General features: G+C 40.0%; 2 protein-coding genes across 2 annotated transcripts in view; both read right to left on the minus strand.

Moving 5' to 3' along the window:
- Positions 1–1,558: 1,558 nt before the first annotated feature.
- fadd (Fas (tnfrsf6)-associated via death domain) lies at positions 1,559–8,025 on the minus strand. Its single transcript, XM_083936966.1, has 2 exons — positions 7,497–8,025; positions 1,559–2,076 (listed from the first exon to the last, which is right to left on the minus strand). Exons 1-2 carry the CDS (start codon positions 7,795–7,797, stop codon positions 1,769–1,771), a joined length of 609 nt encoding a protein of 202 aa, XP_083793092.1. The 5' UTR covers positions 7,798–8,025; the 3' UTR covers positions 1,559–1,768.
- Positions 8,026–10,334: 2,309 nt separating this feature from the next.
- Positions 10,335–17,056, minus strand: part of ano1a (anoctamin 1, calcium activated chloride channel a) — a 99,693-nt gene continuing 92,971 nt past the window's right edge. The window contains exons 25-26 of the mRNA XM_083914235.1: positions 16,667–16,772; positions 10,335–16,011 (exon numbers count right to left, since the gene is read on the minus strand). Coding sequence (XP_083770361.1) covers positions 15,769–16,011; positions 16,667–16,772 — 349 coding nt within the window. The 3' untranslated portion in view covers positions 10,335–15,768. The remainder of the gene's footprint in view (positions 16,012–16,666; positions 16,773–17,056) is intronic.

Raw genomic sequence — 17,056 nt, forward strand, 5'->3', positions numbered from 1 at the left:
TAAATCAGTGAAGGCTTATGCGACCTTGGAACATAGGACCCTTCGTTCCCCAAGGGGGACCATAGGACCAGGGGAACATAGGGATGACCCCGATGGCATTGATTTCTCTCTGTAGTGACGGTCCGCTCTGAGCTGGAGATTTCAGGTTTCTTTGCCGGTGTTGTGTTGAAGTTTTTCCCCCATTGAATAGTGTTTCACATATTAGACTGTGATTGGTTTATTTAGTGATGTTCCAACTAAAACTGCCCAGTATACGTTGGAGCTCAGAGTTCACAGACATCTCCTCCTTCAGGAGAGGAAGTTTAAATATTTTTTTTTTTTTGGGGGGGGGGGGGGGGGGGGGGGGGGCTTTACAATTTTAGTTATCATCATGTCTGTAAATTTATTATTTTATTTATTATTTATTTTATTATTTCAGGACAATGCACATTAATGAACATATACAAAGTACATGTAAATGTGCCAGATTGTAGCCCAGGGGCTAATTTCCATCTGTAGTCCAATGTAGGCAGGTTAGGTGTTTAAAAGACTAAGAAACAGAGGACATACTTAGACACACATAGACAGAGTTAGTAGAAGACTAAGTATACTAAACAACAAGAAGAGATATAAGAGAAGAAATTAAATAAAAAGAAAATGAAAAAAAAAGATAAATAAAAGAGACAAGAAAATATATCTGTGTTAATTATGGTCACATATTTGGTTAGCCCTGAGCCACGCCTTAAGATGATACTTAAAAGTGGTCAAGGAAGGAGATTCCCTTATAGATAGGGGAATTGTGTTCCACAATGCACTACCTTTTACAGATAGTGAATTGTGGCTAAAAGATGTTTTCCTAAAGGGAATCTCAACATTACTATTGACCACTGCCCGTGTAACCCGAGTCTGACGATATTTAATAAATTCTTGCAGGGGGGGTGGTGCCAGGCCATGTAGAACTTTATAAGTAAGGCAACTGTATGAGAATTTACAAAAATTATCAAAACTCAATAGATTGTATTTGTCTAAGATGTTACAGTGATGGTATGTTAAGGGTTATTATATCTAGAGTTTTAAGTGCCTTTTTGTACAAGAGCTCCACTGGCTTAAGGGTGACAGAGCCCGACATAGACCAGCTGGTGACACAATAACTTAAATGGGAAAATATCATTGCATGTAGGAACATCACGGCAGCGGCATCTGTCATAGAACCTCTAATTTGCTTAAAATTATAGAGATTGAACTTAAGTTTTTTTAGATATCATTTTTATGTGTTTTTTAAAAGAAAGATTGGAGTCTATAATGACACCTAAGTATTTAAAATCTGTCACTACTTCTAGCTCTTCTGTACCCAAGGGTACCCCAGTCTGCAGAAGCTTAGAGGAGGGTTGCTTACTCAAATATATACGAACAGTTTTTTTAGTATTCAGTATAAGGCAAGATCTGTTTAGCCATGTTTGTATGTGTGTAAGAGCTGTGGAGAGGACACAAATACGCTCATCTGCATGAGTCTGTTGCTGATGATCATTCTGTAACCCATTATAATCACCAACTCGTAAAGTTCACCATTTCAGTTGTATTATCATTATTTAATGAATTTAATGTGGCACCGAGTTCATTTCTTTGTTTACATTTTCAGATAAAAACATGAAACAATATTAGCATGTTTTATGACATTCAGGAAGTTGATTTATTGATCAAAACATACTTTTCTTTGGCTCAATTTGATCTGTGTATAACTTTCTTGATAGTTTATTTCTTTTCTTGAAGGATAATCACAGCACTCGTTTTAATTCCCGATGCTCATCTCGGTCTCATCTGTGGTTTGGTGGGATTTGAGTCTGTCCTCCACTTTATCAGCAGTCAGGTTGAACTGGCAGGCTCTCAGGGCTTCTATCAGCTCCTTTGTTCGGGCCCCGGCTCCTCGACTCTTCCTCCAATCCTTCAGCAGCTCCCTCACAGTTTCTTCCAGTTCTGTGGGTTGCCTCCTGGAGATGGAGTCCAGATTAACGTCATTCAACCCCAGTTTGCGGCCAAACTTACGCCAGGACCTTCCTAGGTTATCGGCTATCACCTCTGTGGCAATGTCCAGTTTATCTGAGGAAGGAGGAGACATTGAGGCTTTAGAGAAGAAAATGTGTCCTCGTTTTGGGAAACAACTTGAGAACAAAGCATCTTTATGCAAATCATAAAACCCAACTATGGTTTAATAGGTTGGGTTAATGGTCAGTTCGGCAGCTAATGTGACAACTGAGACCACAGCCCTCCCAACTTCCCCTCTGGATATGTGGCGTTAGAAGTTGGCATCTCCATGTCCCTACTCGGACACCGTTCATCGTTATTGGTCATAAACCAAAGTGCATGTAGAATTCATAATTCAAGTATAAACATCTTATCACATGTCTTTTTTGTATATAAAAGTGACTTTGATGAGGAGGCAGTAAGAATGTTTGGGCAAGCTCCGCCTGAGCGGCTCAGGTGGTGGTATTCACTCAAAAAAGGAAATTAGGAAGCTTCTACTGTATCATTTGGATATTTTGAAGGACATAACCCGATGTTTTGACAGCACTGATGGTAATTTGGAAAATCAACATGATGCCGCGCAAGTATGGCTGAGAGTAGCGCATGGCTAAGTCCCTGGTATTAGCGTCTTTTTCCCCCGAACTATTGCAAAGACAAAGTTGGAGTAAATGGTTAAAACGATATTTGGGTAGAAAGGTAAGAAGTTAGACTTTTCCCCATACATTAAATTACACTGTCATTTATATTTGTCTTTAAACTAAAATTTTGATAGAACTTTAGCCCAAAACTGTCAGACTGGTGACACAATCATAGGGTGTTACTCAATTGTTCCAAGCCATCTGATTTGACTGTCATCAGCCAATGAGCAGGCGTTATCAGTTGCGCACTACCAAAGATGTGAGGCAGTATGGCCCTACTATACCTCCTAGTAGGGCTGGGCGATATGACCAAAATGTCATATCACCATATAGGTAATTTCATATCGCGATGACGACATATATCGCCTGACACAGGATTGGGGCGGCTGCAGTGCTGCGCGGTCATGCCAGTTGCTAACTGAGTGATGTGATTTCTGATATCTGATACGGGCATCTCACTTTTTTTTATTATAAAACAAATGTGTGTTATTTGTATCTTTCTTTGGCAATAATGCAGGACGGAGTGTCTGACACTGTGGTCAGCAGCACTGGAGCTCCACAGGGAACTGTTCTTTCCCCCTTTCTGTTCACCCTGTACACCTCAGACTTTCAGCTCCTCTCTGAGTCCTGCCACCTGCAGAAGTTTGCTGACGATTCTGCAATAGTTGGCTGTGTCAGTGAGGGGAAGGAGGAGGAGTACAGGGGCGTTGTGGACTCCTTCGTCAACTGGTGTGCAGCTAATCACCTGATTCTAAACCCCACCAAGACTAAGGAACTAGTGGTGGATTTCTGCAGGAGTAAATCTGCCCCCACTACCATCTCCATCAACGGCGTGACTGTGAATGTTGTCCAGGATTACAAATACCTTGGAGTATACCTGGATAACAAACTGGACTGGTCCAAGAACACTGAGGCTGTCTACAAGAAGGGCCAGAGTCGTCTCTATTTCCTGAGGAGGCTCCGGTCATTCAACGTATGTAACACCATGCTGAGGATGTTCTATCAGTCGGTGGTAGCCAGTGCCATCTTCTTTGCTGTTGTGTGCTGGGGCAGCAGACTGAGGGCAGCAGACGCCAAGAGGATCAGTAAGATCATCAGGAAGGCTGGCTCCGTCCTGGGGGTCAAACTGGACTCTTTGGTGGCGGTGTCTGAGAAGCGGATGCTGTCTAAACTGCAAAGCATCTTGGACAACAACTCTCACCCTGTCCACCAGCTGCTGACCTCCAGCAGAAGCACCTTCAGTCATAGACTCATTCTCCCCCGGTGTAACAATGAACGCCGGAGGAAGTCTTTTCTTCTGGTGGCCATCAATCTGTATAATTCATCTCCCCCCGGTCAGGTAAGGAACAGTTGAGACACTGTATCCTGAGAAAATGTCACTTTGTCACTTTATATCATCACTACATCACTTTATTAAGTTGTACTGTCACTTACTACACTTTACTGTAACTAACTTATTTCAGTAAGACAGGCTGCTACACTTCACTGCACTTTAGTGTAACTAACTTACTTCAGTAAGAAAGGCTGCTACACTTCACTGCACTTGACTTTAACTTAGTTCTGTCAGAAATGCTGCAACATTTTTAACACTGTTTCAATTATCGCTCCTTATCACTTATTCAGATTGTACTTATTTTATTTCAATCTGCTGCTAAACTGCACGCTGCGTATGATTGTATATTGTATAAACCTACGCTTAACAACAATGTCTGTTGCACTCTGTTGCACTCTGTCACACTGAGTTATTGTTTGATTTATTTTATGTTAGCTTTATTTTGATTTGATTATGTTAGCTTATTGTCACTCTGATCCTTTCCCACCGAATCTTGAATCAATAGCTGACGGTATATTTAGAACTGTAGTTTCACTTTCACAGTGCTGTGTCACACTGACGGAAAATAGCACAGCCGTAATTGGCCGATCAATTATTAATTCCACTGAAACACTGCAGCCTGTGTCCGAGTCACACACAGAGCGCATGTGTTGTGCGTTTGGTGTGTGTAGACTGGTCTGTGTGTGTGTTAAAGTTGTTTTCTGGCAGTTTAATAATGAGAGAAACAGTCTATGGCCGTGCATCATAATTTACGGAGCACCTCCTTTCAGATTCACACACCCCTCAGCCTGTTAAGTGCACGATTTATGTCACCACAAGATAAACGATAGACCAAAATATGAAATGATAGACGCCTTTCTATCGTCACACGGTATGTATCATCATATCGCACAGCCCTACCTCCTAGTATGCTCAAAAAATCTCCACATTACTCACTTGACCCACAGGACTCCCGGAAAATTGTCAGTCTCTAGTGGCTGCTGGCTTACTGAACACATTAAGGCTGAACTGCAGATCAGAAGAACCTCTGTGTGCAGTTGCTATGCTGGTCATGCATAATCCATGGGACTTAATCCAGGAAAGATTTACTGTTGTGTGTATAAACTACAAACACCTCTGTTACTAAACCACGTGGAATATGAGCCGAACTTAACATTTTGTCTGGTCCCAGAAATATGGGACCGATAATTACTTTTACGCACTAGATTTGCATAGCCTAGCAAACTCACATGGTACCGAACTGTTGTTGTTGCTTGGTGTGTTTCCAAGCAACAACAACAACTTTTCCATCCCAGGACATGAATAAATATGCATGATAAGCATCTTTATAATACAATATATTTTCAAGAAAAGTGTCCTGCATTTTGTCCTGCAATGTCCTAATTGCAATTTAAAGATACATGATGTAAAACGTTTCAATAAAAACAACCTAGAACATTGAAAAAAAATAGGATTTCAGCCTGTACCCAGTCTCTCACACTAAACTTCCTCATGAAATATAATGATTGGAATAATTAGGAAATCTTATTATTTGGCTTCTAGTGTGACTCTACTTCCAATTTAGATATAAAGTACATTTTTCTCATCTAAAATTCACAATATGTTAGTTAAAATATACATGTAAGTCATGTCACCAGGTTTCAGACTTTGTTGTCTAAACCTTACCAAATAGTTTTGTTTTCTAAACCTAACCAAGTAGTTTTGTTTTCTAAACCTAACCAAGTAGTTTTGTTGCCTAAACCTAACCAAATAGTTTTGTTGCCTAAACCTAACCATGTAGTTTTGTTGCCTAAACCTAACCATGTAGTTTTGTTGCCTAAACCTAACCATGTAGTTTTGTCGTCTAAACCTAACCATGTAGTTTTGTTGTCTAAACTTAAACATGTAGTTTTGTTGTCTAAACCTAACCAAGTAGTTTTGTCGTTTAAACCTAACCATGTAGTTTTGTTGTCTAAACCTAAACATGTAGTTTTGTTGTCTAAACCTAAACATGTAGTTTTGTCGTCTAAACCTAACCATGTAGTTTTGTCGTCTAAACCTAACCATGTAGTTTTGTCTAAACCTAACCGAGAAGTTTTGTTGTCTAAACCTAACCATGAAGTTTTGTCTAAACTTAACCAAGTAGTTTTGTCGTCTAAACCTAACCAAGTAGTTTTGTCGTCTAAACCTAACCATGTAGTTTTGTCTAAACCTAATCATGTTGTTTTGTTGTCTAAACCTAACCATGTAGTTTTGTTGTCTAAACCTAACCATGTAGTTTTGTCATCTAAACCTAACCATGAAGTTTTGTCTAAACCTAACCATGTAGTTTTAATGTCTAAACCTAACGATGTAGTTTTGTCTAAACCTAACCATGTAGTTTTGATGTCTAAACCTAACGATGTAGTTTTGTCGTCTAAACCTAACCATGTAGTTTTGTCGTCTAAACCTAACCATGTAGTTTTGTCGTCTAAACCTAACCAAGTAGTTTTGTTGTCTAACAATAACCTATTGGTTTTATTGCCTAAACAAGTCGTTTTGTCGTCTAAACCTAACCAAATAGTTTTGTCTAAAACTAACCATGTAGTTTTGTCTAAACCTAACCTAGTAGTTTTGTTGCCTAAACCTAACCAAATAGTTTTGTTGCCTAAACCTAACCATGTAGTTTTGTTGTCTAAACCTAACCATGTAGTTTTGTTGTCTAAACCTAACCAAATAGTTTTGTCTAAACCTAACCAAGTAGTTTTGTTGCCTAAACCTAACCAATTAGTTTTGTTGCCTAAACCTAACCAAGTAGTTTTGTTGTCTAACCATAACCAAGTAGTTTTGTTGTCTAATCATAACCATGTAGTTTTAAGGCCCAGGACTAGGTGGAGAGATTAGATCTCCACACTGGCCTGGAAACGCCTCGGGATCCCCCAGTTAGAGCTGGTTAATGTGGCCCGGGAAAGGGAAGTTTGGGGTCCCCTGCTAAAGCTGCTGCCCCTGCGACCCGACCCCGGATAAGAGGCTGAAGATGAGATGAGATTAATCGTGTACTATGTTCTGCTTTGTGTTGTTTTATATGTATGTATACAGTTTTAAGTTATTTTGTTAATTTTTGTTATTTTGTATAAAAAATGCTGATACTTATTTATTTGCTATGTGTTAATATCACTCTAATATGCATCTAATTCAATTCAGGTTTGAGTAAAAAAAAATCGCTTGACATACAAAAAGGACTAAAAGATTCACTACGCCAGAAAAGATGAAGCACACCAAATTAGGGAGTTGGCAACCCTAGCGCCAGGTGCTTACTGATTGGGCAGTCCCTACGTGTACATGCCGGGGCAAGTTCAGAAACACCTTCCTCTAGTGCATCAGTTTATATTATAACAAATAATAAAAAAAATATATATCTATAGCTAATCTGAAAAAAGAGCTGGTGGGCTGTGACATGCAAATGTACTCAACACTGTGGAGTTTCTTAAGGAGTAGAGTTGGAGTCGTGCTCCTTGGTGCTGTGACCCGAGCCCCGCCCCTGTGTGCCCCGGACTGTAGCCTACCTCTCTCCTCCTTGTCCGGCTGGTTGTCGGTAAATCCAGCCTGACTCTGAAAACGGTTTAATTTGTCGGAGAGGTCGTGTCGTTTAATGCCGTCGAGCAGCTGGGACAGACGCTCCGTGTTGTCCGCCCCCAGTGCGCCTCTCTCCGTCAGCACCTGGAAGAGTCCGATCCCGGAGGTGATCCTTTCCATCTCCCTCTTCCCCACCATGTCTTTACACAGAAACTTGATGTCCTCCAGCTGCTGAGCGGACAGCTGGTTGGAGATTTCCAGTAAAACGCTGTTGAACTGTAGGGAGCTCATGGCTTAAGCGCCGGCCGAACCTCTGACGGAACAAGGAAACACTCAACTTTACTTTCACTTCCGCTTGTTACTTTGTGTCCGTTTAGTTCGCGGCGGCGGCTCTCGGTCACGTTCCCCGGTGAATCTGAAAACCTCCCGGCGGCGGCAGAGGCGGGCTCAGGCTGTGTGAGGGGCGACCCCAGTAAAAAGGGTCCCAGAGCAACGGGGAACCCAAGTATCGCTCTCCAGTCTCACTGTGACGCGTTCACTGACCTACGGGTGTCGAGTGTGCTGTTGTGTCTGCTTCATGCTGTGGGAAAGTGACACACATGGACACTGTAGTCACTGCAGAAGCGGCCGGCTGTTTTTTCAGCCACTTAGGGGTTAGAATTGGCATCACTGCACAGCTTTTACTGCAACAATACAATGCATTTGAATGGTCTCTATAGCCTACTCTTCTACATATTATTATATCCTCCTGAGACCCAGGGGGAAAAAAGTTTCTAGTATTATTGTTTTTTGATAAATTAAGTGTTGGGGTAGTAAAGAACACATTTCAAAGATATTTTTTTAAACTTTATTAAAATGTGATAACAGGTGCACTACAGTGTACATCAGGACCTTTGATGTCAATTGTAAGACGTTAACAAAATAAAGAAAGCTACGAAAACAGAAAGCTCCACTGGAATCACCCAGTAAAATACAAATTCAGTTTGTTGGCAGGATCTGGAATATGTATTATCACATTTGCACAAAACTTCAAAGGAACTATGCTTTCACATGGTCTTTTCCCTGGCCAAAAAGGAATTTATTTCATGCAGCACGCCAAAACGTTGCAGCAATGTTAGGTATGGTTGCTGCATCATCTTCACTGATGGTATGTTATGAAGAATTGTGAATTTCTTAAGACACAAAGGAACATCTGGCACCTCACGCATCTATCAAAGAAAGACACGAAAGGGCCTAAAAAAAGTTGCTAAGAAGATCTGAACAGTCTCGTCTAGTCTAAGTCTAGTGAGAAAGCACCCCTCTGTGAGTGCTTTGGGACGGGGGCTCCCAGCAGCACCCTCTGCTCGAGGACACTAACTTCAGAGTGATTGGTTCATCTGAGTCCAACACCAGAAACAGTAGACAGATTTCTCTCTAGGATGGAGGAGGATTTGTGAAGTCTCCAGATTTGGAGAGAAACTCTCCGGTGTTTGTATTCTCAACAGCGTCTCCCCGTCTCTTCTTCTCCGTTGTTGGTGTATTTCTGTGGCAGTTACAGCTCCACATCCAGGCCTGGCATGTGCACTACAGCATTTTTAGCTGGTCTCACTGGTTTCGTGTGGACGCAGGTATTTCTTGAGTCAAGGCCATGTGGACGTACCCTAGCATGAAGGCAGGGCCGCATCATGGTCCTGTGAGGCCCCTGGGCACATGTCTCCTGGAGGCCCCCTAAAGTTTAGTTTATTGGAAAACAGGGACAGTGCACATTAATAACATTACTGTAAATGCGCCAGAATACGCCAAGAGGCTATTTTTCATCTGTAGTCCCTAGACAGGCCAGGGCAATCTACAGAACATGCACAGCAGTTAACAAACATGACAAAATAGCATGTATAACATCAATTTAAAAAACACCATTCAAGACGCAAGACACATCACACCACAGCATGCAAAGCTGAAGCACAAATACAGAATGCATGCAACACAATAACAACAAGACCACAATAAGACAGCACGCAGTAAAAAGAGAAGATGGCTACAGGGTCAGCACAGACGGACCAAGGACAGGAAGGTGTAATCAAGTGTTGGTGCTGACAGAGCTGGGCACCAATTAACCATCTCTTCAAATGAGCTCTGAATAAACTATAGCTATTCAGGTCTCTAATAGTTGCTGGGATGGAGTTCCATTGTAGTGCAGCTCTAATAGAGAATGCAGACTGACTAAAATAACTTTTCCTCAGTGGAATAATACAGTCTCCTCTTGTTGCACCTCTTGTGAACCCATATGCAGCTGTTCTTATGTTGACGAACTGTCTGAGCGGAGGAGAGGTGGAACAATGTATAATCTTGTACATAAGACAAGTATTTATATATTAAATCAAATTGTCCCAACTCAGGAGGTTATATTTTCTGAATATTGAGCAATGATGAAAATCTACTGGTTTCTTATCAAGGATTTAACTGTTCGTTTATACAGATCTTCTATTGGTCCTGTTGGTTCTATACGTCCTGTTTTTAAGACATAAAATACACACACATAATAAATACGTGGAATACACAGGACTTAGTGTTTTGATTTCTTCTCTCATAAATACATGAAATACACACAAAATAAATACATGGAAAACACACAAATCACTGCGTGACATTGTCAGAAAATAAGCTAACAATACAAAACCCACCTTAGTTGATATTGCACTTTGGTGGTACAAATTTGCATTTAAGAATGGAAATAAAGTGAAATGCAGGAACTTTCAATAATCATGTACTCTCCACGCAGTTCTTCTCTCATTTATTTGCAGTTAGTTTAAACAAAAAAGACTCAAAATATCAGAGACAGACAAATCGGTTATACATGCAGATACACTCACGTACTTGTGAAATGTGCTTCGACATACATTATTATAGATATTAGAATGTCACAACTTGCAGTATTGATGCTGTAAATACAACTTTGCAACAGAAGGCAGGAGGACATCTCACGCGGGACATCGGGGGACAGCCTTCACATGTGACATCAGGTTACAAGAGATTCAGAGGAAAACAATATTAAAAGCTAACACAGGCTCCACAGCCCTGTGGCAGCACGTAGGGCCTAATCTATCACTGCATATCAACACTAACCCTACTTACATACAACAGTAATTAGTTTTGGTAAAAATAAAATGTGCAGTCTTTGCTCAAAAGAGCGAGTCATATCCCAGAAGTAAGTAATGTCTTTGCAGTGTGTATTGGCAGTATGGCTGGGTGATAATTCAACATGATCATTTATCGCCTTTCAGTGGAATGGAATTGAGATTAAATAATTTATCATGATAGACAATTACATTGTCTAAATTGATAATAACAAGCACATGTGACATCACCCCTCGCATCAATAGGATTAACAAACTGCACTTCAACTGGAAACCTTTGAGTCACAAGTTTCTTCAACACTGTAAAAAAATCTGTAAAAAAACGGTAAACGACTGTCAAGTTTCCATACGGACACCATGAAATTACAGTAACTAACCTTTTGACCGAATTAAACGTAATAAACTGTAAATAAAAAAAAACAGAGCATATTTTAAAGTCAGATTCAGTTAAATTACATTAAATAAACTGTAATTTAATATGGCTATTTACTGTAATTTCACGGTATCGTCTGGAAACTTTGCTGTCAGTCGTTTACTGTTTTTTTTTTACAGCTAATGTTTTTACAGTATAATATTATTAATAAATGCATACATACTGTAATTTAATATGGCTATTTACTGTAATTTCACAGAACCATCTGGAAACTTTGCTGCCAGTCGTTTCTACTGTTTTTTTTTATTTTACAGTTCATACAGCTCCATTACACAGAACACAAAACAGTGCAGGAAAGGGTTCTCTCGGCACAGTAATAGAGTGTACTTGAAACCCAAATGTTTCTATAGCTTTAAACTCAGCCCTGTAGAAAACATGCTATATTGTGATTTATATCATTACTGAGATATGAAATGACTGAATATTTTGGCTATATCGCCGAGCCCTAATTGTAAGATAATCTCCCTGGCATAGGTCAATATAAATTGTCCCTATAACATTAAATAATGGATTAAAATGAAGACCCTAAGATACAGTATATCACTGTCACTGTGAAAGTGTCTAGTTGATAGATCTGTGGGCTGGTAAAACCCTTTCAACACATTAAATGCACTTGGAAATGCATTGTCATGAAACAAAGAAAACAGAAACAGAACATTTTGACCTAAATTGTGATTATACACCACTGAAATTGAAAACATTTAATAATACATTCTATCAGTCTGGGTTGAGGGCTTAAATCTGGGGTAGTTCACCATATTTACAGCAGGGGGCAGGATTTGGCACGTCAATGAGTGTAGACTGTACTTGTGACCACCCTTTTCAGTCCACAGTACTTTTACCTTCTTCAAGGTGGTATCCAGTCACTCCCACGTATGTTTTTGTTTTTGCAGTTTGATAAATACAAAACAAAATATTATTCAGTCTTTGTGCTTTAATAGTGAAAGAATCGCAGTTTTAGGAAAATGCCAAATGAATTTATAAGGTTCATATAAGGCAAGATAATGATATAAAAGGAGTGTTGCCTTTCCTGGTTTGACTGATACGCTGTATCCCTTTGTATGAAAACTGTTGAATGGAAATCTCAAATGAGCCAGTGACAGTTGAGGGAATCCCTGGAGCAGCTTGGAGGATATAAGGCAGGCTAAGAGTCAGTAAATCTGTCGCCTCGCTCAACAAATGTCACGGCAGTGCCCTCGAGCAATACACCGGCACTGCTTTCTAAATGCAGAGTCCCCTTCAATAAGGAGTTCACCTTGCTATCACCGTTGTAAGATTCATCAAACCCATTTCTTGAATGATGCAGTTTTCTGATGTTATATGAGCACGATGGCACACTGTCTCTAAGCACATACTTGTACAACTGCATGTGACTTTAAACATGAGTACATTCAATTTCCTTTTCAGTGCACAACCTTAAATCTATCAGCACAAAACTCTCTAATAAATAGAGCCGAGTATCTCAAACAAACAATGTAATCACTGAATCAAATAACATTTACATCTTACATCTTGGCCCTTGGAAGCTGCAGTTGCCAACATTTCCCATCAGTGGTTGACGGGCAACAGGAATTTAGTCTGAATAAACTCTGTAAGGTGGCATCAGTAAACTGCATTCTGCCCCGGTTTGTAGTTGATCACACCAAGACACCAAGTGAACAAGTGAGGCAAAAGATGAAATAGCATTAAGTGATTTTGTGGCCACTGGGGGGCAGCAGACACAAGCTGAAAACACAACAGCAACATATCATCGCATTTGTAGTTAATTTGTGGAACATAGTTGTATTTAAACACCCAGAAGACACAGAGCAACACTAGCATACATTTGGAGACCGGTTCATTATAGCAGCTAATTATTAAAAAAAACAAAAAAAACACTGTTTTTGAGCTTGAAGGAAAGATTATATACTTCACATTATTTTAGACCAAGCTTATGTAGCTAAAACGAAAATATTAGCTCTTTTGTCCTTTAAAAAAATTCTACTATTCATGATCTATAAAAAAAATACAGCATATTTTTTACGGTTTGTGTTATGGTAAACCCTCTTCTTGCTGTAGCAGATGAATTAGGCAGTTTAAAATGATAATAATACCATACTGTTGCCATTGGAATCATTTTGTCCTGTGGGTCTGCCATGTTTAATTTTACTACGACAACAAACGCACTTGAACACAACGCACTGCGAAAATGTATTTTCGACTGTAGTATGTTGTTGAACGGCCTTTTTTAAAATATGTGGTTAATGTTAAAACATTTGGCAATAAAACAATTTGGTTAGGTTAAGTTAGTGTTCTCATTCTGCAGTAAAATGTTACTTGATGAAAGATGAATCTTCCTGCTGCATTAATGTTGCCTTTTCCGACTGTAGATGTATAAGGTTGTGCTCATTTTAACTCTTTTATATCCTGTTGGGTAGTTTAATCTACATCAATGCATATTATGCCATAAGATCATCATGTGTTTGTAGCGTCGCTGTCCTGTGAAAACCACGTATCTCTTAAAAAAGATTTGTGACGATGCATTAAATAGTTTATTTAGCTTAATTTCAAACACTCAAACATTCACCATCAACACATCTGGAGATACTTGGTTTTCACTGGACAGGAGGGAGATGACTAAAGCTACCAGACAAATGTAGTGCGGTGACGTAAAGAAATACAGTATTTATCTCACATGTAGTGCACTAGGAAGATAAAGTAGCAGAAAACTGACATACTCAAGTAACTTAAAGGTTCAATATGAAGAACGGGCAGAACACCGCCATCTAGTGTCACAAGATCGTTGTCCCAACAACAAAATATAATTCCAGCAGTCGGGTTGCCAGGTCTGGAAACAGACCCTGCCCAGTAGCTACAGGGGACCAGTCTGTTTGAGCCTGTTTGAACCCATCCCCTCCAGAAAATCACACCATAAAAACAAGTATTAGAGGAGTTAACGCCAGCTGCTAGCGTTAGCCGTTCCAGCTAAGTAAAGATGAAAGTGATGTTAGCGATCAAGGAGAAACGTAGCCATGTGGGCGTGCGTTTGAATGGCGTTTCTCTCCTTTCTCTCAGTCCATGGAGTGAATGCTCGGCCTATATTGACTCTGGTTTTTGCCCGTCTCCGCTCACTCAGCTGCTGGGACAAATAACGACCCCTTCACTGAGGCTCCGAAGCAGCTGCATGATTGGCAAACTCCATTTCACCCAATGCGAGCCTACAGTAGCTGCACCCAACAACAGACAACCCTGGCAACCAGCAACGCCCAACGCTATTGGCTGCTACAATGGAAACACAACGGGACAGAAAGTCATTTTCAATCCGGTCAAATATTTTTTTAAATATTAAGACTAAATATATTTTTTCATGGAAAAGCAATACTTTCATTCCGTACCCCTCAAAACGCCCATTGGGTGTATTGTTTTTCTTTTCTTTAAATATCGCTTTTAATAAAGATTCTACATATTCAACCTTTAAGTAGGATACTAAAGTAATAACTGTTTACCAATGGCAGCAATATGTCATATGTGTTGTGTTTTCAGCTTGCTCTGCTAGCTCCAAGTGGAAAAAAGGTTATTACAACTTTCAGAAACAATATTGTCATTTTACGACTTGATGTGTGACAAATATTTTACTCTGTGCCCAATACCAGCGTTTGGTTTAAAGGGTTATCAGGACACACAAGAAATAGGCTAGCATCTTAGCGAGGGGAGAAGGAGCGTGACATCACTTTGTGTTCATGTTGTAAATCTTGCCATTTGCAGCTTTAACAATTCCAGTTCATTGGTATAATTCATAATAATGTGACTTGTGCTTCCAGGAATAATGCCACTGAGCACTGGTAGGCAGTTTGTTCATATTCAAAATGTAACAAATGAGCAAAATGGTGCTCATACAAGAGAATAGTACAAATCAACAGGCCTCTTGACACAGAAGGTCTTCCAAAACCTTGCTGTTTAGTCCAACAACCAAAGCACATGTGCTTGACCATGTTGCATATTTTAAAAAAAGGAAAGTACATCAATAAATTCCTGCATTTGTATATAGTTGTGCAAAAAAGAAAATAATATATAATAAGCCTATCTAAGCTTTACACGTTGATGGCAGGAGGGAGGATCTCCTTTTGTGTTGTATCTCACCAGTTTGACCTCAGGAGGAAATTCTTCTTCTGGACGGAGGCTGTCTTCAATACAGGAGCTGCATTCAAGTCCCGTGGGAGAGGTGGCAGGTATAGACGTACTGCTTGAAAATATGATTGATATTAGGTTGCAGTTGGGGTTTGGCACAGTTTTCTCAGATGTGCTGAATGATGATCTCATTGACAAGGAATTTTCCCGGAGTCAAGTGAAGCTAATGGCTTGTTCCCTTCAAATACAGTACATCCAATAAATTATGTTTTGTGATCATAAATCCTATGACTTTTGTCTACTTGCTGGAGTTTTGTTTATGGTATCATCTTAACATGGCAAGAGTGTGCAAAAGACAGGAGAAAAGAATTCTAATGTGAATACGTCGAAACTTCGGTTTTAACTGTGAGGTCATTCCTGCAAATATTCCAAAAAAAAACATGAATGCAGCAAAAAGCTTTGCTGATTATAAATATATTTGATCGGATCGTGTCTTAACCTTTAGCTGCTAGCTTTAAGCAGCTGATTAACTTATGTACAGTTTGTATACAGGTGCTGTGTTTGCTTGTTGCTGTTTGTGCTTGTTTTCCAGAGCCAAAGGCGGGCTGTTTAACAGCAGTTTGCGTGCGAGACGGGCCGTGAGCGGGGCTGTGGAGGGCTTTGATTGGCTGACGATGGAGAGGTGCAGTTGTCCTGGGTGTGATTATCCCGCGCTGCCAGCCTTTTGCCCTGCTCCTCCTTCATGAAGAGCTCCACCATGAGGATCTTCTCCTTGTGCATCTGGAGGCTGATGTCCTTGGGGATGTCCGGGATCAGCCAGTCCACAAAGTCACTCATAAGCATCACCACGTTCTGCATAGGACAGAGGGAACAGAGCAGATTGGGACGCCTCAGAATTAAAAAAGTGTTGTTGAAGCTAAACAATGCACTTTAAGGCAAAACTAGAAGAGCCTCAAAGGAAATAAGTGTGTGTGTGTGTGTGTGTGTGTGTGTGTGTGTGTGTGTGTGTGTGTGTGTGTGTGTGTGTGTGTGTGTGTGTGTGTGTGATAGAGATGCACTGATGAGCTCTGACACCATCCAAATCCACTTGCTCCCTAAAATCTAGCACTGAAATTAATTATATTCTCTGTATTAGATACCCACTCCCCCATTCACATTTCACTCCCCCTCCACTAGTCCCTGTAAAAAAAAATGTACAGCACCATTTTTAAAGGACTGATCAAAATAAGCTAGTGGATGTTTTATTGGACGGTAACAGTAGCACTTGTTGTCATGTTTGGAGGAGAAGCAGAAAGCCCGCTCCTCTCTGTATCAAATGGAAGTCTTCAGAGATTTCTTCATTACATTTTCACTCAATGAATCATTTCATATCTCACTCAGAGGCCATATATTCATCAAATATGAATGAGTTGTTTGCACATTTGTTTGCTTTGCCCACATAAAATATGAATGGCAAAAGTGTCATGCCTATTTGAAAGCCTATTAATAACTATGTGTTGTTCCAAACCTGAAAGACAACAACGAAGGCAAGGCGGGCAGCCAGAACGGCCCAGAACTCCTTGGAGAGTTCATATGGTGTGCTGGCCCAGGGAGGCTCTCTGTAGTCCTTATATCTGCAAACAGAAGACAAAACATTTATTAAGGAAGATATTCCAAAAGACAAAGTCATTTGATGCTTTATACTATCACTACTACTACTACTTTTACTACTACAGATGTCCATTTTTTATGACAGATGATAAGTGATTGTTTGGGAGGTTTTGTCGTGGGAATCACACATTTTAAATGAAGTGAACTCATAATTCAGAACATTAATACAGCAGCAAACAAACATTTGACATGTGAACATAGAGGCCTTCTCAAAGATGTAAACATAAACATTCCAAAACAGTCCTTA

Source organism: Echiichthys vipera (genome assembly GCF_963691815.1).
Source record: "Echiichthys vipera genome assembly, chromosome: 1".
Classification (NCBI taxonomy): Eukaryota; Metazoa; Chordata; class Actinopteri; order Perciformes; family Trachinidae; genus Echiichthys; species Echiichthys vipera.